The 20,551-nt window shown below is 39.4% G+C and overlaps 1 protein-coding gene across 1 annotated transcript; it reads left to right on the plus strand.

The window, feature by feature from the left end:
* The first annotated feature begins 276 nt into the window (after window positions 1-276).
* Window positions 277-15,464, plus strand: VPS37A (VPS37A subunit of ESCRT-I). Its single transcript, XM_059817768.1, has 12 exons — window positions 277-404; window positions 4,435-4,509; window positions 5,376-5,490; window positions 6,398-6,498; window positions 7,437-7,653; window positions 8,701-8,771; window positions 10,974-11,101; window positions 11,189-11,247; window positions 11,339-11,407; window positions 13,419-13,562; window positions 14,315-14,395; window positions 14,622-15,464. Exons 1-11 carry the CDS (start codon window positions 277-279, stop codon window positions 14,393-14,395), a joined length of 1,188 nt encoding a protein of 395 aa, XP_059673751.1. The 3' UTR covers window positions 14,622-15,464.
* The last annotated feature ends 5,087 nt before the right edge of the window (window positions 15,465-20,551 follow it).

The raw sequence follows: 20,551 nt of genomic DNA on the forward strand, positions 1-20,551 counted from the left end.
CGGCGGCGCCAATCGTCGGCCGCACCGCCCCTCCTTCACCCCACCCCTCTCCTCCCGCCTGAGCGCGCGCCACTCCCTCCTCTACCCCGCCACGGCGCGGGTCACAGGCGCGCGGCGGTGACGCACCTTGTGTGCCGCCGTGAGGGCGGGGCGCCGCCGCTCGGCTCCGGGGCAGGAGGCGGGGCGGCGGTGCTGCCGCGCGCATGCGCGAGGGAGCGAGGCCGGGCTGCCGTGCCGCCGGTGCCCTCGCGCGCGCCGGGGGCCGCGGCGGGGAGGATGAACTGGCTGTTCCCCCTCGCTAAGGGCGGCGGCTCCTCCGCGCCCGCCGCGCCGCTGCCCGCTCTCACCAGCCTCCAGCAGCAGAAGCAGCGGCAGATCGAGTCCCTGCGCGGCGCCCACGCCTCGTGAGTGGCCGCGGCCGGGCGGGGGGCGGCGGCCTGGGTCGCCCGACACGGGCCCGGCGCCGCTCGGGGCCCCTGTGGCACCGCACCTGCGGAGGGTGTCGTGCGTCCCCACACGCACACCCAGGGACGTGATTTCGCTCCCTCCCCTCCCGGTGAGGCCCGGCTGGGTCCCGCCGGCCCTCGGCCGTGCGCGGCGCGGGCCGCCGGCGGGGCGGGTGGACAGGAAACCGAGCGCCCGGCGCTCTAGCCTGGGCAGGCCGAACCCCGGGGTGTTGCGGGGCGAAGGGTCCCGCCGGGCGGGAGCGGGGTGGCGCGCGGGGGCGGCGTGGCGCGGGGTCCCGTTGCGGCCCCCGGGGCTGGGGCGGGGGCGTGTGGCCGGAGGACAGCGGGGAGAGGGCCCGCGGCGGGGAGAAACGCGGGCGGGCGGCGGGGTGGGAGGTTGCGCTTGGGATCCGAAAGTAGCGTTTGCTGGCGGGCGGGCCGTCCCCGCTGGCTGGGGCTTTGTCGGTGTGGCTTGGCCGGGTGACCGGGCGCAGATCGTCGTGCCCAGTTGCACCGGCTGCTTGACCAGAAAGTCAGCTAAACGATTTAATGGGTTTTCAAGTCTACAAAGAGATACAGATTGCGCGTGTTGGAATAAAGCCTTCTTCCTGGAAACTGGCCGTAGGAGCGTAGTTCTTCAAAAGTTAAGAATAAACCATGCAGTATAAAGGAGCTGTGCGTCTCAGTGGTCTTATCAGCAATGGCATAGCAGCCCTACTGGCTCTACAAACTGTTTTTCTGATGTACAGTGCTAACTTGCTAATAACTGACAATTCATAGTAACTCGTTTTATTCAGGTGCTCACTAGAGGCAGGTGTGTTTTTCCTGTTCGACAGCCACACTTTTTACAGCAAAACATCTTCCTTTATCCTGAGATACTCCAGTTTGTCAGTGTGCTGATCAGTTTTGCATAAATTTTAGCCTTTTAAAAGTGTTCATCTTTTAAAAGGAGATCCACACTTCATGTATTTCAAGTATATTTTCTGTGAACGTGTAAGCATTCATTCTTCCTAGGATGTCTGTTTAAGTAGAATGATAGAAGCCTCCAAAAGCGATCCAGAAAAAGAAAAGATAGTATTTTCTGTTACGTCAGACTGAGGCTACAAGTGGAAGAGAAACTGATTGCATTTCCAAGTTTAATAATTGCAGTTCGCTCACTACCGTAGTATTTTGAATTACCACACAGGAAACATAAGTGTGACAGTATTGTGAAGTGTTGTTGCTTGCTTAAACTTAAATCTGTTCAGAGCCAATTTTGCAAGTATTTTTGAAAGATGGTTCGCTTTTCTAAAGAGCTGTCTTTGTGAGTACGCAGCAGCTTACCTAACTGAAAGTTTTTGTTGGACTGGCCTTACTTAGCCTTTTATTTCTACCCTTTTTTCTCTACCAGGGAGATGAGCTCACCCAAAGCTAAGTCCTCAAAAAAGGTCATCAGTTTTTGTCAAGGTCATCTTGCTGAACTGGTTTACTATCTGCTTGTGCAGGCACCAGTTCAAGCATAAGCAGAGAGGGAATGGACCCTGCAGCCAGGGATGGAGATGAGGGGTGGGGAGATGGTACTTGCTCAAGTGTAACTTTTCAGCAACGTAAACTGGCCTGTCTCATCTCTCCTGAGGATAGGTGTAAAAAACCAAAAAATAAGCAAGCAAAGGAGTACATTCTGGCAAAGTGTACAGTTTTCATAAGGGATACTTATTACTGAATGAATCCAAATAACTGTGCCTCAAATTCTCTGCTTCTAAAAAGGTATGTGTAGTTGGTGCAAGTTTTCAAAAGTGCAAAGGTGTTTTTTTTGGTGGGACTGATGAGCTTACTCATGGACTCCACAGCAGCACAGATCTAAAGCAGGAATATGTATCAAGCATTGCAACAGCGTTGTTCCCTAAGCAATGATTAAATAAATGTTATTCTGATGTTTGCTTTGCCTGGTAAGTGTATTTTGTCGTGCCTTTATGTGTATCCCAGCTGCTCCTTACTGAAATACACAAAATAAGATTCTTGGCGTGGTGTAGTTACTTAAGTTATGTAAGTTTGGTTAGTCTTCATAGGTAATAAAAGCCCAGGTATATGTGACCTTAATTTCATTACAGTAGCTAGTCTTCCTTTTCAGGATCCCTCACAGGTTAGGAGCTTGAAATAAAGTTTTTGTGTTTAAAAAACAGTTTTCTGATGTTTGTTGTTGTTCTAGACAAAGTTAAGAATGTGCCATTTTTCCGGTGTACCCAGTCCCACTTGGGGAAGGGACAACTAAGTTTATTGGTTCAAGGTTTTGCTTAAAGGAGGTTATAACAGTTTGGACAGCTCAATGAGATTCTGGATTTCTCGCTTCTCTCTCCCTGTTCTCCTCTTCCTCCCCAGTTCCTATAGGTTATGCACGTGAGTGGAGCATAATGATACATCCTTCTGAAAAGGATTTTGCAGCAGGCTATTAAAATGTGTGACAGATGATTGCAGGGAAGGAATGTGTGTGAGATATTCCAGGGAGAATCCTTCAATTAAGAATAAGGGGGTGGCGATTTCGGTGTGTTCCAGAGTGCTAAACTCTGATTTGAAACCTCCCGTACTGAGGATGCCTGATAGTTTCTTCAAACAGCAGGTGATTTCACAGGGAAAGAGCAGACACTGAGTTGTCTGTGAGAGAAATAAGGTCAGGCTGTGGAAAGCAAGGTGCATAGCTAGATTTGTATCTTACGCCACTTATTCCCGAAGCTCTGAAAACTAGACTTTTAAATTCTATGTGCAAATACTGCTTTGGAGGGATAGAAAACACTCCTAGCACTAAACACACATTTGCAAATAATGTGTTTTGGGTTTTTTTGAGGAAGTAATTGCATGGAGTGTACCTGGCAGTGGATAGAGGGGCGTTTCTGAAGTTGTATACAAAGAGGCTTTCTGGGAACACCCAGCTGCCATTATTCCCAATTAGAGCTGTGTTCCCTCCCATTATAAGGGAGCCTCAGAGAGGTGAGGGAGAGGAATATTATTAACAAGGTGCAGGCAGGAAAAATACATGGAAGAGGAATCAGTCTGCTTTTTAAGTTTGTTTTGATTGAGGCATTATAAGATGAAGCTGATTTTCTGCCCTCCTTTCTCTCCCAGTCCCAGCTTAGGTATGTTCATTTTGTCCAGAATTTCTGCTTCTGAGCTAAGTCTTCTCCTCCTCCATATTCTTTGGGATACCGTCTTTCAAAACACTCTTGCTGTGCATACAAATTGCAGAGTGCTTTGAGTGATGACATCAACTTCCTATTAATGTAGCTGATTTAAAGATTTTTCTCGGTAACTTACCTGTTACAGGAGGAGCAAATTTGCGTTCCGTCTTACCAGATTTCATAAGATACATGTTTCTTCACTCGATGTTTTCAGGGGGGTCTGTGTCTTGAGTGTCACTGGATTACAGAGCTTTACATTCTCGCAAGTAGCTCTTCTCCAGATAATTCTTGAAAATATCTGTGCAAGTGCATAGAACTTGGTTCATGTGGGAGAAATTACTATTAAATAGTAAGCTAATCTATTGAGAAGGCCTAGTGTAATGTACATTTTAAATATTGATCTGTAGGCAGTGCTGCAGGGGAATACTTAGTTGTGAACCAGGTGTAACGCCTTGGCAAAGCAAAAGTTTTATCAGATAAAAATCAGTATATTATAAAAAAATCACTGATGTGATGTCTTAAGTTAAGCCAGTAAGTGGAGAAAAATAAGTTGAGATTGTTGTCAGATCAGTGGGTAGTGCAATTTTTCTGCCTGTATTTCCGTTGCTTCTGATCATGTATGAGGTTTAAAAGTTGAATCTACTATTTTTTGCTTTAATCTTAATATTCAGTGTAGCATTCTGAAGCATATCAATTTATTCCAGCATTTTCAATTTTATTCTTACAAGGCTTTTCAAAATTAAACTAAATACAAAGGTCTGAGGTCCTGCCTTTTTTTAGACTTTAGGCTGTTCTGTTGACCGTGAACTGGATACTAACAATTTCTTCTTTGACAGCATTGCAGAAATTCAGAAAGATGTGGAATATCGACTACCATTCACTGTAAACAACTTGACAATTAATATTAACATGTAAGTAGAGTAAGATATCTCTATGCACATCTTGAAAATTAAAAATGTTCTCAAAAAAAAAAGTAGTAATAGAACATAAATGACTCCCATCTCATAACTAATTTCAGGAACTATAACCTGGATTTGCAGTAGTTAGTTGTAGTGATACGAGTGAAAGTAGTTCTGTACAAGATGCAGATGCTCAGCTGAAAGCAAAACTATATTTTGTTGCGCTCAGCTCCTAAGATACCTACCTGGTTTTAGTTGAAGGTAGGGAGGAGAAAACCCTTGGGAGTTTCTGATGACTTTGAATCCACTACAAGTGAAAATAAACTTAATTAGTAATTTACTAATCTGCTGTAACTCCTAGTTCTAACTCTTACCCCAGTGAAGCATCTGGATCATAACTTAAGTGTTTTATTGTAACATTTCCTATGAATTTACTTTGGGGGGTGCTTTTGCTCTGGCAAATATTGATGGTATTCTATTCAGAAGTTTTTTATTACCTTGGCCTGATAACTTGCCTGCTATTCTTGCAGGTTACACTGCTTTGTCTTTGTAGTAGTAACATTTGTATTAGAAAATATTCTCATTATGCTACAGCTTTTTCTTTGTCTGTGGACATAATTGCTTCATTGTTACACTACAATTTTGCCCAGTAAATGCTCCCTTCAGTTGTGTGGAAGTCTAGTATTCTAATCTGTCTGACTTACAATTTTGTAACTGAATAATCCTCTTGTGTGCTTCACTCTGTATTTCTCCATAACTCTTCTTGCAGAAAAGTAAGTTTACATAATTAATAGTACTTTTTCTTTACATAAGAAGCCTTCTTATGCAAACTTGATCATGGGATATAACTGTAATAATGATTATTCTTGTATTTGCAGCTTGCTTCCACCTCAGTTTCCTCAGGAGAAACCAGTCATCAGTGTTTTCCCACCTGTGAGACATCATTTAATGGACAAGCAGGGAGTATATGTGACCGGTCCATTAATAAGTAACGTATGTATAATTTGTAGCTTCACATATATCTGCTGTTAATAGCAATTTTAATACATGTCATACTAGATTATTGCTAATACGTCTGGTAAAAAAGACTAGTACAGATCCTAATCTCTCTCAAACTGTATTTTGAGGGGTCTGAAAACAAAAATTCAGTAGTGTTCAGTATGCTACTATTTATTCTTTTACTGCTACCATTACTGAGTTCAGTATTTCATATATCTAAAACTATTTTAAGTTATGATGGCTTAGAAAGTTCCTACCACTTTTCTTCTTAGTACCAATAGCATAGTTCTTGTTTCTCTACAGCTGTTCCGAATAAGGGAGAGCGATGCTTTAAGACTGTTCTGTAATGTACGTCTTTCTACTCTAATCCTGTTAGAAAGATGTAAAGGTTTTAGCTTTAATATGCAGGATTTTAATGTGCTGTGGGTTTGGTTTTTTTTTTTCCCCTCTGCCAACAAGGATATGGTAGGTTTTTTGGGTTGTGGGGTGGGGTTATGAGTTTTTCAGAATGCAATTAATAATGCTTTTCATCTCAAACTTAAATCTTGATATCTTTTTTTCTTTTTTTTTTCCCCCAAATGTAAGTTGGTAACTAAGGTGGGGTTTTTTGATTGTTCATCAGAAATGTTATACTTGATTGATTCTCCATTGATAATGGAATATACAAAAGACTTGTTGTTTCTATTCCGTTCTGGGTGGCTTTATCACTTTATTTGGAGCTTGTGTAAACACAGTTTACATTAGCTGATATGTCTCTGAAGTAGCTTACAGCACTGCTGTGTGGGTATAATAAATAGTCAAGTTCAGTACATTTTGGAACTGTTGGATTCCAGGAATAATTTTTCTTCGCATCTTGCTGCTTTAAGTTTTTTGAGGGTTTGTTTTGTTTTGTTTTTACCAGTTTACAATGCACTCAGATCTTGGAAAAATTATTCAAAGTTTACTGGATGAGTTTTGGAAGAATCCTCCAGTTCTGGCTTCTAGCTCAACATCCTTTCCATAGTAAGTATCTATAAACATGATGAATGACACTTTGTGTATTAACTTACTTTTTTAAAAAAGAGATGAAACCAAGTATTAGGAGGGCAGGAACAGAAATAATGTAGTGGATGTATTGGGGGACATAGATTCCCTGCCTTTGCACAATTTCATGTGCATGCTTGATGGCATGATTGTTTTGAGAAGACACAGTAGATTTCATTGCGGTTACTGTATCAACATGCTGATAGAACTTATGTTTTCTTGAAAAAGAATAAATGTTTACATTATCAGATGAAATCTTGAATTTGCTGTAGATCATGATCTGAGCAGTTGTGTTTCTTTATATTCTGTTTGTAATCTCCCAGATTTAGAGGCAGCTTCTGTTCCACAACTGTGCAACAGAAATTGTGCAATTTAAATAATTGTATTAAATGTGCAAAAGTGGTATGAGACATTACAGCTTTATCAGTACAACTATGGTTCTTGTGGCTGACAAAGATACTGGGTTTAGATGCAGCTGCAGTTGTGAATTTGAAAAAAATCATTCATGTTACTTAGAATTAATTATGTGCGTGTTGCCCAAGCTGTTAAATGCTATACTCTAAATCAGAACTAGTGTATGACACAGATGCATTTCTCAGGACTTTTAGATGGAAACAGTTTAAATTTATGCTCTCATAAATTTTTGAGAAGTAGATTTTTATAATTAAGAGTGTGAGTGTGTATTTGGCTGCTCTACAAAAATCTAGTTTAATGGAGTTGTGTATTATGTTGTAGTATAAGACATAAAGTAGACTTACTACATTGGAAGTAACTGAGAACAGAAAATGCAAAGTTTATGATCTTTTAAAAATTCAATCTTGTGTCTTGTGTGTGGTCTAGTAATTATAATTCACATTATAAGAAATGTGCTGTAAGCAGTTGGTTGCTCATGGTCATGGTTTTTCATTTGTTTTTAGCCTTTTCAACAAACCAGCTGGAATGCCTTCGTATGCTCCTCAGGGGTTTCCATTTCTTCCGCCATACCCACCTCAAGAAACAAATAGAACAATGGCAGCTGTGCCTGTTGCTGAATCAGTTTCTTCAAGCTACACTACAGACAAGCCTGCTGCTCCCTCTTATGGCTTAATTGCTGATCTGCCACTACCTGTTCCGACAGCAGAAGCAGTGCTTCAGGTCTGTGTGCTGAGTTTTGCTGCTTACGCTATCAAACACTGGGTATAAGTTCCCTCAAGGGCACACAGAGTATTGCCACAAAACTCAAGGGAACGGTCTGAGTGATTGCACTTCATTGTTTTGCTGGTGCTAGGAAAATGAAATTGTCATTCTGGCTTTGATGAAAAGGGGTTTAGAACAAGGTTGAAGTCAGAGCAATGAGTTTGTCTTTCTGAGTTTCAGTGAAACTAGTGTTACCCTAAATATCTTTGAATAGACTCTTTTTTTTTTTTTTGGAGCTGCACTCCCCTATAGTGCAGCTGTGACTGTTTCTGCAGCCATAGAACATGAGATCCTTGTCTTTATATGGGATTTCCTGCCCAGATCCTATCAGGCCTTTATGTGTAGTGTATTTCTTTCTTGGTTTCATGCTTCAAATAGCTTCTCTTCACTGATGTTGTATGTGTGTACTCACAAACTTGCTCTCAGTGATGCACTCTGGAAGGTTTTTTTTTAATGTCCTTCAAAAACTTTGTATCTAGATGTTTAGTCTTTCATCAAATCCTGTCTTCAGAAACAAAAGCTTTCTTCATCTTGGAAGACTCTTTTCTGGTTATGTAGAATTTAAAATTTCTACCTTCTATGAAGACAGACTTTTTTTCCTTGTCTGAAAACTTTTTCCCAGAAGGATTATCACTTTAAAAACCACATGAGAGACATCAAAATGTCGATCTCTTTCTCTGTTCTCACTTCCCTGAGTTATACTCCTCCTGTGTGTTTCTTGGGTCATCCACCTGTTGTCAAATGGAGGACACAGCAAGACAGAATTATTTTCCTTCAAAACTGACTCATCTTTTATGACATGCCACCCCAAACATTCCCAAGTATTTTGTTGCCATGATTGAGTTGTGATGTCTTCTGTTCAGAGACTAGTGCTACTGCTTCTTACTGCTTTTCCTACTTTTCTTGTTGCTGGCAAATACTCATCTCCAGGTTTGGATTAATCAGGTTAAATATCAAGAAATTGCTCTTCAAGAATCTACTAAGCATTTCTAAACTTCCATTTAGGTTGGCCAGAATGGATTTACTTACAAGATGCCTGATGTTCCTGATACATTTCCAGAACTCTCAGAACTAAGGTAAATTTTCAGAAGGTAACAAAATTTTCCATAGTGATTAAAAGGCAATTACTGCTGATCTGTATCTGATTTTTGTCAAAAGTCTGTATATATCACTGAAAAGTTTTTGTAGAAATTATAAATAGGAGAACTACCACTTACCAAAATTGTAGAGTCAGAAAGTAAGCCAGCCTTGTATTCAAATGTGCTGCTTGTTTAGGGTTTTCTTAGCAGGGACAATACTTTAGGATTGAACACCAGGAAAAAGAGCATTTATTTTTACTTTTCCTAACTGTCAGTGTTCTGCTGTCTTCTGGGGCTTCACCAGGGACTTGATATCTACTAATACAATAAGCATAACTTTTGAAGGAGGAAAGGGGACAGGGAAATGGACTTGAGACTGGTTCACAAATGGACTACTTAGAGAGCAGCTCAGCATGTGCAGGAGGGTTGGGTTAGATACATCCAGGTGGTAAATGTGCCAACTGTCCCAGTGCAAATCAATTCCACATCTAAATACTTCATACACATATTACACAAATATTTTTATCAAAAGCATATCTTGTCACAATTCAAAAAAATTGTATTAGTTATTGTTCCCAGGAATTTGCTCAGATCTAATGAGACAGCCTCCTTGGTCAGTTATCTGGGGTTGAATAGATAACAAATTAGCTACTAATTCTGAAAGTGTCTTACGAGATTGGTTTCTTTCTCATCTCACGTCTTTATGGTGGTGTCATAGTTTAGTGATTGAAAACTCTGTCCTTTCAAAAAGGAAAAGACCTGTGGCAAGAAGGACTTCTAGGGGTGGGTTTTTTTGTTTACCTTGACACCTTCTTAAGAACCTTTTTAATTTAGCTAAAACAGCTGTAAGTTCTAGCAGTATTCTTATTATGTAGCAGAAAGTTAGGGGGGTTGGAGGGGGAGTGTAATTTGCTTGTTTAAACAAAACATTCTAATCAAGTTTGGTCCTTCCAAGAAGACTGGATTAAAATTCCATTATTCTTCTGGTGGTAGTTGAGTTAAATCACAAATGGTATTGCAGCTGTTCTGAGTAGCTCTTTTGGGTGGAGGTGGCAATGCTTTGGTAGCTTGGGGGCTGCACAGGTGCCCCTTGTGAGAAGGAGCCCAGGGGCTGCCCCCATGCCAGACATAGCCGACTTGGCAGCAGACCCACTGCAGGATAGCCAAGTCAATCAGTGAAGCGGGTGATGCCTCTATGAAAACACATTTTAAAAAGAGCAAACCCTGCAGAGACAGTGAGGATTGAGGGGAGGGGTGGAAAAGTGTGAGAATCCTGCAAACACCAAGGTCAGAGAAGAAGGGGGAGGAGGTGCTCCAAGTGCCAGAGCAGATACTCATCTGCAGCCCATGGAAGTTTTGGGCACAGTAGGACAGGTATTTCCCTGTAGCCCATGGAGAGGACTATGTTGGAACAGCTATCCACACTGCAGTCCATGTAGGACCCCACATTGGAGCAGGCGGATATGCCCTGAAGGAAACTGCAGCCATGGAGAGCCCACACTAGAGCAGGCTCTTTTGCTAGGAACTGCAGCCTGTGGAGAGGGGCCCACGCTGGAGCAGGGGAAGAGTGTGAGGAGGAAGGAGTGGCAGAGACGAACTGTTACGGACTGATTGCAACACCTGCAGTTGCCCCCCTGTCCTGTGCTGCGTGGGACAGGGGGAGGTAGAGGAGTTGGGAATGGAGTGAAGTTGAGCCTGGGGAAAAAGGGGGTGAGATGTTTTAGGTTTTGTCTTTCTTTCTCACCATCCAACTCTTACTATAATTGGCAATAAATTATTTTTTCCCAAATTGAGTGTGTTTTGCCTGTGATCATAATTGGTAAGTGATCTCCCTGTCTTTATCTCAATCCGCAAGCTTTTCCCCTATATCCTGTTGAGGAGGGGGACTGAGAGAGCAGCTGGGTGGCTGTCTGGTAGCTGGCCAAGGTCAACCCACTATAGTAGCATTAAAAAACACTTTATAGGAAGTAAGGCCTGAAATGAGAGATACTTTTTAACATACTGCTTTTTAAGCTTACTGCTGCAGATAGTAGAGCCCACAATCCAGGCGAAAGGGGAAAAAAAAGTTGTGATTAAGTGTCGTGTATCTGTAAAGTCCCAATATATGCCTCAAACTTTTGACTTCTGGCAGAAATGAGTAACTCTACATGTAATGTTTGCTGTTAGCCTTGAATCTGCTTTCTTTCTGTTTGAATATAGTATATCTCAGCTGACCAATATGAACGAGCAAGAGGAAGTGTTGTTGGAACGGTTTGTGACTCTACCACAACTGAAGCAAGTCATTACTGATAGAGATGAGTTAGTGAAAAGCATTGAAGAGCTGGCAAGTAAGATGTCAAAACATTAGCATCTGTGGCAGTGTTCAGCAAACTGAATCCTTTTAAAAAAGTAGTAATAGTGACTTTATTTTACAGAAAAAAACTTGTTGCTGGAGCCTAATCTGGAGGCAAAAAGACAGACGGTGTTGGATAAAGTAAGTGAACAATGAAATCTTTTCCAGAAATATTAGTTGTAATATTCTGGTTTTTTCAGGGGGAAAACATTCTTTTTCTTCTTCCTTCCAGTATGAGCAACTCACACAGATGAAAGCAGCCTTTGAAAAAAAGATGCAAAGACAGCATGAACTTAGTGAGGTATATTCTCTATATCATATTATCTTTTAAGAATACTTCAGTAAAACTGAAGTTTTGATTTGTATCTTTTTATCCATAAAGAATATTCTTCTGGTTAAACTCTGATTTTATATGAAATAGATTCATATCAAGTATGAAATAAAATGGGATGAAGTACCACACAGTTTGAAAGCAAAACAGTGTTACAATTGCACTACTGTTTTTTTGGGTTTGGTTTTTTTAATGCTACAATAGAAGCAAAATTGGAAGAAGGGAGTGTGGTGAGCATTTAGAGCTGTTCTTCAGTACAATCCTGGGTCAAACCAGTTTTAAGAATACAACAATTATTAAAGAAGACTTGTTTAATTAATGGTACCCATTCAACATAATGAGCTTGTAAAACTGTACCAGATGAAAATTCTTCAAACAATTGCTTTGGAAACTTATATTCTGTTATTCACTGGGTATGCTTACTTTGGGCAACATGTTATATATGCTGTCAAACTTTGCACATTCTGAAGTGCAAACAGGGTGAAGTCATTACTTCAGAAAGCAATTTGAGGAAGGAAAATAATGTCTTAGTATGTTTACCGGGATATGCATTAAAAGATGTAACTTCTTGTAAAACAATTTCTGCACTGAAATCTTCAGTATTTGCAAGACTTGTCACCTGAGACTACAACAGTCCATCAAAATAGCATGCATAGTACCTGAATTTCAAAATGCTCAAAAAGTAAAAAAAATACGGAATAGCAAACAAAAAGTTATGTGAAAGCAAACTTAATTATTTCATTGGTGATCTAAATGAATTAAATGTTTCCTCACATTAAAATCAGAATAGTCTGACTCCTGATGCCTCCTTTCTATGTTATGTAAGTTGGCTTTAAAGTGGGTGAAGGTAGTTGGCATTGAGAAACTTTCTATTTCTATGAGAAACTTTCTATAAGAAACCACTTAAGAACAGGACATAATACACCACTGCTATATTACCTTTTCTTTTTTCTAAGTTAGATTTGCTGATTCAATTTAATGATGGTTAGAAGGCTGAGAGTTGGGGAGTTGCAGCTGGATTTTTGTGCTGTTTTTCCACATATGCTGTATCTTCATGTATTGATGTTCACTGTGCACTATCTGGTATCTCCTGTTGTCTCTCCTTCAGAGTTCTAGACAAGTCTTTTTACTTGTACTGTGGGTGAATTTTAGTCATCTTTTATTAGAGCAAATTCTCCTTACTTTGCACAAGATTAATTTAACAGGAAATTTCTAATTACATTACAGTTTTACAGTATGTAAGTAAAATATTTTTCATGGGGTAGGTGAAGGGGGTAGTTCAAGCATCTAAAAATCTATAAATATCTTAATTTGCAGTTGTGCAGACTCCTACTGAAGACATGAATCACGTTCTGATTAACTGTCCAAAAGTATTAGAGGAAAAGTAATGGAATTATATGCAATAAGCAGAAATAAGGTTTGAGATTTATAAAAACAGAAGAATAAGTATACTGGTTTAGATTAGTAGCCCATCTACTTCTTGAGTGGGTGCTTTTTCTTTTCCTGTCTTCCTCTCCACAGTCATTTCAAGGGTATTTAAAAGCTGAGCAGTAAGGGCTTTTTTACCTTTTTATACTTCTCAGGTTCACTACTGACTCTGAGTTTCAAAAGTAAGACCCTATTTATTGAAGACACTTGAAATGCTAGTTCTACTCTGAAATCATGCACTTGAGAACCTGTCAGATTTCCAAGTTAGATGCTTTCTACAGTGTAGGGTAAAAGTTGAAAAGCTTTACACATTTGTGAGAATGATTGTGAATCAAGACCTAAACTAGCAATCCTTTGCTCACATTGAATTCTTTCTCGTTGAACAAGCTATGCTGTTTCTTGGAGATGAAGCTTCATTTGGTCACTTAGGCTTTTATGTAACAATAATGCTCTATTCACATATCCCATATTTATATAGTCATTTATCTTTCTTCTCGGAAATGCAGGTTTTGATGGACAGTTTAATGTTACATAGGAGTTTTTATTTTCTTAGAGTTGCAGTCCAAGTGCTCTGCAAGCCAGACTTAAAGTAGCTGCTCATGAAGCTGAAGAAGAATCTGACACTATTGCAGAAGACTTCTTGGAAGGCAAAACAGAAATAGATGACTTTCTTAGTAGTTTCATGGAAAAGAGAACGGTATGTAATATACAAGTCATTCTAATCTGAGAGATACACAACACATAATTGTTGTAAATAAAAGTGAATTAATTTAAGACTTAAGAGTTTGAGCAGTCCTGTGATACAGAACAGTGCTTTAGTAAGCTCCAACAAAAAAAAAAAATATATCCCTAATTGGCTTCAGTCTATTTAGACTATAATCTGCATTCTGAAGGCACATATTTTTAAGGCCCGAGTGCAAAGGTCTCCTGCATTAGACCCTCGTCCTGTGGTGTTTCAGATATTAATGTGCCGCTTTCTTCTATATCTTATATAGGTATAGGGAAGATAGCTACATGGAGAATTTAAAAATCAGTAAGTCGGCATAGAATGACATGCTATATTAAGGAACCTTAATGTTTAATTTATTAAACAACTTAAACTAATTATTCTGTTGATGGCTATCACCAAATAAGTAACTGAGGTTGAAAAACCACCGTTCTTGCTCATGCTGTGACAAGAGCAACTTACTGGGTAGTGTATCTTTCTTTAAAGATGCCTACTAAATGCATTTCGTAACATAGGAAATAATTCTCTTGTAAGCAGTTATGGATGAAATAATGTTATTGATATAGACAGCTGTTCAGCCTGAAGCTTGGAAGGGAGGTGGTTCACAGGGTTTTCCTTTTTTAAAGAGCCTGCTAAGTAGCTAAATCATTAAAGAGAAACTGTAGTATGCATTATAAAAAAATTCCTTTCAGAATTCACTCTTCCTATGTCTTGTTTTGTAGCTCTGCCACTGTAGACGAGCCAAAGAGGAAAAACTTCAACAGGCAATAGCAATGCACAGCCAATTTCATGCTCCGCTATAGGTAAACTGCTGTTTTAATATTTGTGGTGAACTTTTTTTTTTAACAATTTGCCTCATTGTCACACACTTACAAATTGATAACTGCAAATAGATTTGTTACAATGCTTATTGTTTTAACAATGCTTTCTGTGGAAATCAAGTATGTACTGCATCTATTGTTAGTTGTATTTAAAACATAACTTCTGGAGGAGTTAAAAATGTCTAATTGTGGAAATTTGTCTTTACAGACTTGCTGCAAGCTACACCTGCCAAGAGAACGAGTGAAAAACCCAATAAAGCACACTTTTTAATAACTATGATTTGCAAATAAGCATTTCATCTTACGTGGTTGTATTTATAGAAGAGATTGTATACAGAGTTGGGATGGTTTTTGTACAAATTAGAATGTCTCTTTATATTCTCATTGTACTCAAGAATCCTTCTATTGCAATCTTTGCACTAATTTCTTGTATTTATTGTTGATAGTTCTTATTATATTTAAGTTCCTGCTGCTATACTCCATTCTTCAGAGATTAAATATCTAAACATGTAATTTTGACTAGCTTTTTACATTTTTATAAAAACATAATTCATATCTTTTGTATTTTGAACTTTAAACATAGATTTGGTTTGATCTGTGGAAGAGTTTGAGATAAATAGTGATAGGGCTTTGGAAACTGAAGAAGTTCGTAATTTGAGATTGTCAGTGGATTCACAAGCTGACTTTTCTTGAAGCCAAAATGTTTAAGAACAAGTTTTTTACTTTTAAGTAATAATACAAAACTAAGTATAGCCTGTATTGTGTTTTGGATAAGTAGATTTGGATTAAGCAAAGGGTATGTTGGAACAAATTATATTGGAATCAGAATAGAATGATCTCTGCATAGATTTGGTATGTTGCTCAGTAGCACCGATGCACTTGATCTCCGGAGTGGCTTGGTACCTACCATTGTAATTAAACACAGTTTTCACCTAACAGTTTCATTTTCATATTTGTTTTTACTTAAAGGAAAAATAATCAGGTCAGCTCCCAGTTTGTGTTTTATGCAATATGAGTATGTTCATCATGTGAGGAACTCAAAAGCACTTTACAAAAATCAGTTCTGAAGTTCTTTGTGAAGTAGCAGTTACTTTTTCCTAATTTTAAGGACCAAAGAAACTAATTTGGCTGGAGTTGCATAGTGTGCTATGTTAAGGCCAGTGATAGAATTTGGAAGCAAGACTTAATTCTGCCCTTTAATCCCTTAATCTTGCCTCTGGTGAGCTGACTTTTTTTAGGATGGGGGTATATCTGGTGAGAACGGATAGGACCAAGTGCAGTATTCTATAGGAGAAAAATAACAACCCCTAAATACATGCAGCTATATTCTCTCTTGCTCTTGCAAAAAGACACATTCTTTTTCTTAACCTTGTCAGTGCATTAGGTTTTCATGGAGACAGTCAAGTTTCAGAAGAACAGAAGGAACTGCACAGTTCTGAGAGATAGATAAGATAAAGCACTGATTAAGTAATCTAGCAGGAATCCTGCTTCCTTCTTGTCAGGAAGCAGTCTGGAGACAAACCTCTTAGCCAAGACGCTGCCTCTGTATCACTGATCTTCAGTCAGTCCTAAACTCAGTGCTCTTCTAGCAAAACATAATAAGGTATTTCTTCTGAATTGGAGAAAAGTGAGTAAATTTGGAGTTACGAAAATCACATAAGTGCAAGGAGTCTGTTCCACAGGCTAGTGAATCTTCAAATGGCGCTTTAGTCTCAGGTCTGTCATACTTTACAGTACTGTGGTTGTCTGTCTTAAGCTACTGCCTTTCAGGGCAAGTAAACTATTCACTGGTATTTGATGGGATTTTTCTTTGTAAAGCTGGTCCAAATGCTGAGATTAGATGTCCCAAGCAAATAGAGCTATGGTCCAAATCAAAGAAGATACTTAGGTGCCTGAAAAAATAAACAGGTTGTAAATGCCATGGTTAAGCAATAATTTTAGAGAATCTTCTTGCAAAAAACATTTCTACTGACTGTGCATAATACTGCTTGTGTATTGTCGTAGCACTTCTGCTAATGTGCTAACTAAAGCCCTGATGAAAAATGAGATTGCCTAGGTTTCCAAGTGGTTCTGGACTTGGGTGTCTGAGTGGTGTTCTGCAGCTCTGGAGAAGAGTTAGATTTAAGTCACGAGCTTAAAGACTAGACATAGAATCCTGTACAAGGCTTTTTGTTGTTGCTTCTTCCTTGTAAGCAGAGAAAGGAACAGATGACCAAACACCCAGTGTTCTTCCCAAGCTGGGCTAGTATCTTTTTCATACATTTTATAATGGCATGGAATGACATACTTCTGTCCTGATTTGCCTCCTCCTGTTGAATGTTATGTGGTGTATTATGGTGCTGTACTGTGACTGAACTCTCTAGCCAGGTCATCTTCAGGGGCTTTGCTTCCCAAACTAGTACAAGTTCTCAACACTTCAGCTTTTCCTCTTATGTGACTTTTGTGAGCAAATTTACAAATTCAGGACTTCTCCATGGAGTCCTTCTGATGGTAATGGAGGAGAGTCTAGAAGAAAATGGCACTGTTCAATGCAAGTTCTTAGTACAGTATTTCTTGTTCAGGGATATGAAAGTTTAAGGTCTTCTCCTTTCTCCCTTTCTGTTCTCTCTCTCATATCGTTGTTCCTATTCTTAGGATTTTTTTTCCCCTATTTTTTAGCCCCTTCTGCAGTCACAAACCCATCCTCTAGAAAAGAAGCACAGAAGTCTCCCTATTCTGCACTGGTGTAGCTACAGGTATCCTGTCACATGCAGGAATGGCCAACCTGTTTCTGGCCCTTAAAGGACAAGCCAGCTTGCTGCTGTTTGTTTCGGGTTTTTTTCTTTTCTTTTAGTCCTACACTGCTTGTGCCAATGCGAACATTTTTCTTCATAGGTAATCGTCATACTTTCGCCAGAAGACTTAGTAGAACACTGGTAACACTCTGTCAGAGTTAGGTTGGCTTCTAGCACGCTGGTAGTTCACTGTTAAGCACATTTCTTACCTTATTTTGCTGAAATGTGGGGTATAGGTGTAAATCCAGCTTTAAACAATTCCCTGTGAAGTGTAAGAAAATGGCAGCTGCTGTTAGATGCATATTCTAAAATCTTTTGAACTGCGTCAAGTGAACTCTTAAGCAGCCTGGAATAATGGGCTACATAGAGTGACTTGTTTCTGGAGATCCTTGCACTGTCATGCTCATGATGAGGTGTTCTGCCAGGTGGAAAAGTAAAATAAATGAGCAAGAAATAAAAGAGTAAGGAGGTGGCTTGTTTCTGGAGATCCTTGCACTGTCATGCTCATGATGAGGTGTTCTGCCAAGTGGAAAAGTAAAATAAATGAGCAAGAAATAAGAGTAAGGAGGTGGCTTGTCTCTGGTGTTGCAGTAGTTTGGGGTGGGCGTAAAGGTGCGTTCTGTATTGTAACTACTAATTGAGTTTGGGTTTTGCCTAATTTTAACATTGGATCTTGCTGCTAGATGTTTTCTATAGCTGAATTTAGGCCTTTTGTTCCTCTCTGAGTCAAGTGACTACTTAAATCCAGAACTGAATTCTCCATATAGTAATTGTAACTAATGCTATTCCATTTTTAAAATACAAATCTGAAATTAAGTAGGTTTCATTTTAGAGTGATTTTTGTATACAACTGGTGTTAATGGTACATTCTTCTGGGGCTTACAGAAGAAAGTTTTTCTGTGTTTCACAGTGTATTTGACATGCTAACCTTTCTGAAAGACGTGGATTGTCAGGTACATACAGCTATACTAGCCACCACTACAAGCAAGAGACTATAATTAAGTTAGTTCTAAGCAGTATCTAATGATCTACTATAGTTCTGTTGTTCACTCTGTACATACTCCTGCAGCTTTGCCACTTTGGACCTTAACAAAATGCGGAAGTTAGCAATCTTTTAGTCTTGTTTCTCTTGACATAAGTGTTTATTTGAAAGTGTTTCTCAGCAGGCTAATAATGCCACAAGTTCTTACTGCTCCCTTCAAAGATTAGGATAAATCTTTCTAAAAGAGAGATTTAAGAGACCTTCAAGTAAAACTGAATTAAAACTCTGGCAACAAAGTTAGGTCAGTTATCACAGTCTTACCTTGTACATTATTCTGAACAGTAAATACTGTAATGTTTTAAGCTTTGGGAGGCTTTGGTATTTTTAATGTATCTTGTAATTGTCTTAACTTATGGATAGAGTTGGGCATTGCAGGGCTTGTTGGATGGATACAGAATTGTGTTGGAAACACGCAGTAAGCTATTTAAGGACAAACTTTTAATCTTTGTTTGTAGTTATTTTAGCTTTTCCTGTTTAATCCTTTCAACAGTAGTAATTGCTGGAACCACCTTCACTAAAATGGGCTTTGAAAAGCCATATTGCATCTCTGACTACTGCTCTTGTAAATGCCTTGTTTTGGTCAGATACCTGTAGAGATCAAATTTATGTATAGTAATAAGCTACAGAGAAAACCTGTATATCGATAATAAGGGAATACCTTAACATAAAGCACTATGTTCTTTAGTCCTTGGAAACAGAATAAATTAATCTGAATAACCTTGGCAACCAGTAGACTTAAAAATTAGCCCTTGCCTGAATTCAGTTACAACGATTCTAGTGGACCTATAAGGTTTCATTAGCTTCTTTACAGAATGATTTATAGTAAAAGACCACTAAATTTTATTTTAAGATTTAACATGATTTGCTTTGCTGGGTCCAGGTGCTTTACTGGCAATTTAAATAATATAAGTAAAGTTGAATGCTTCTTTTACCTTTCCTTCTCATCCCCCCAGTCTCTGGCAGTGTTTCTCTGAATTTGGGGTTTGCTGTACACTTGGCCCTAGATCTTTGGCAGATTTTTCACTAGTCTTAGTACTGTGATAAGTTGACCTACTTTTAACATCTCCCTTCCCAAATGAATTGTCAGTGATTTACCTGTCATTGGAGGATTTTTCAGTCACTGTGGTGTTTACCTGTCTGCACTACAGAGTGTAAGGGTGACCAGCCAATCTAAAAGCTACGCTCAACCTTCAGCCTACGCACAGAAGCAGCCCATTGTCTCGACTATGTTTGTGATAAACTTGAGGACTCTGTGTGCAGATCAGGGCAGCGTCCACATAAAAGCATCAAGTTAGCTGGTCAACAGTGACGAAATAATTATCTTCGTTGCAAAGGCTACCTCCTTGTGTTGCTGGGTTTTAATTGTTATTAGTTTGTGTCATCAAACATCTTTATGCTATGTAAACCGGTGCTCTGGCTTGCCCCTGTCTTCAAAGAATGTGGTTCCCTGCCTTACTGCTAATTGTACAAAGAGCTTTCCTTCCCTGCCTCCTTCCTTTTACTTATTTTTTTTCTTTCCTTACTTTTAATGATATCCTTTGGTCTGGGTTGTGCCCTCCAACATTTTAATTTTATTTCTCAGCTTTTCAGTTTACCACCTTTGTCTATGTCTTGTATAGAGCTACCAATAAAAGCAGCTCGTGAATACGTTTTCTTTCTGTTCTTTAGATGGTAGAGAAAACTTCAGCTGTTTGATCCCATTGCCTTCAGTGTCCTTTAGATGCACATTTTCATACTAAAGAACAGCCTGAACTTAGTGAGGCTGGAATTACCCCACAGAAATCTATAATGCTTTTCTAATCCTGTCTTTCCAGCAATTTAGTTACGTTCATGTGTGTCCTATTTCAAATTACAGTGGGCTTATGCCAAATTTGCAAGGATTTGCAGTAGAGCGGGGATCCCCACAAGGCTACAAGAAAATGAAGTTCACTGTGTGGTTTTCACATCCATTTTGTTTTGCATTCCCTAAAAAAAAAATACAGGTGTGTAACACGCTCCCATATAATTAACTCAATTGACAGGAGCCTCAGTTTTCTTAGTTATCAGTTATAGATTCCTCCGCAGGTTGAACTACTGGATTCAAGTATCAAAGTAGGTAAGATACAAAAATCCCTTCAGCTCAGTGACCAAGTGACTCTTGAGTAAATGAAGAACTATATTACAAAAATTGGGAAAGCAAACCTTTGTCTCGTTCACTGGTGTGAAATAACGTAACACTAAATGACCTAAGTGTTTATTTGAAAGTGGTTCTCAGCAGGCTAATAATGCCACAAATACATACATTACAATGAAAACCGTAATAGCTAATGCAAAATTCCAAAG

The sequence above is a fragment of the Gavia stellata genome, chromosome 5 (genome assembly GCF_030936135.1).
Source record: "Gavia stellata isolate bGavSte3 chromosome 5, bGavSte3.hap2, whole genome shotgun sequence".
NCBI classification, from domain to species: domain Eukaryota; kingdom Metazoa; phylum Chordata; class Aves; order Gaviiformes; family Gaviidae; genus Gavia; species Gavia stellata.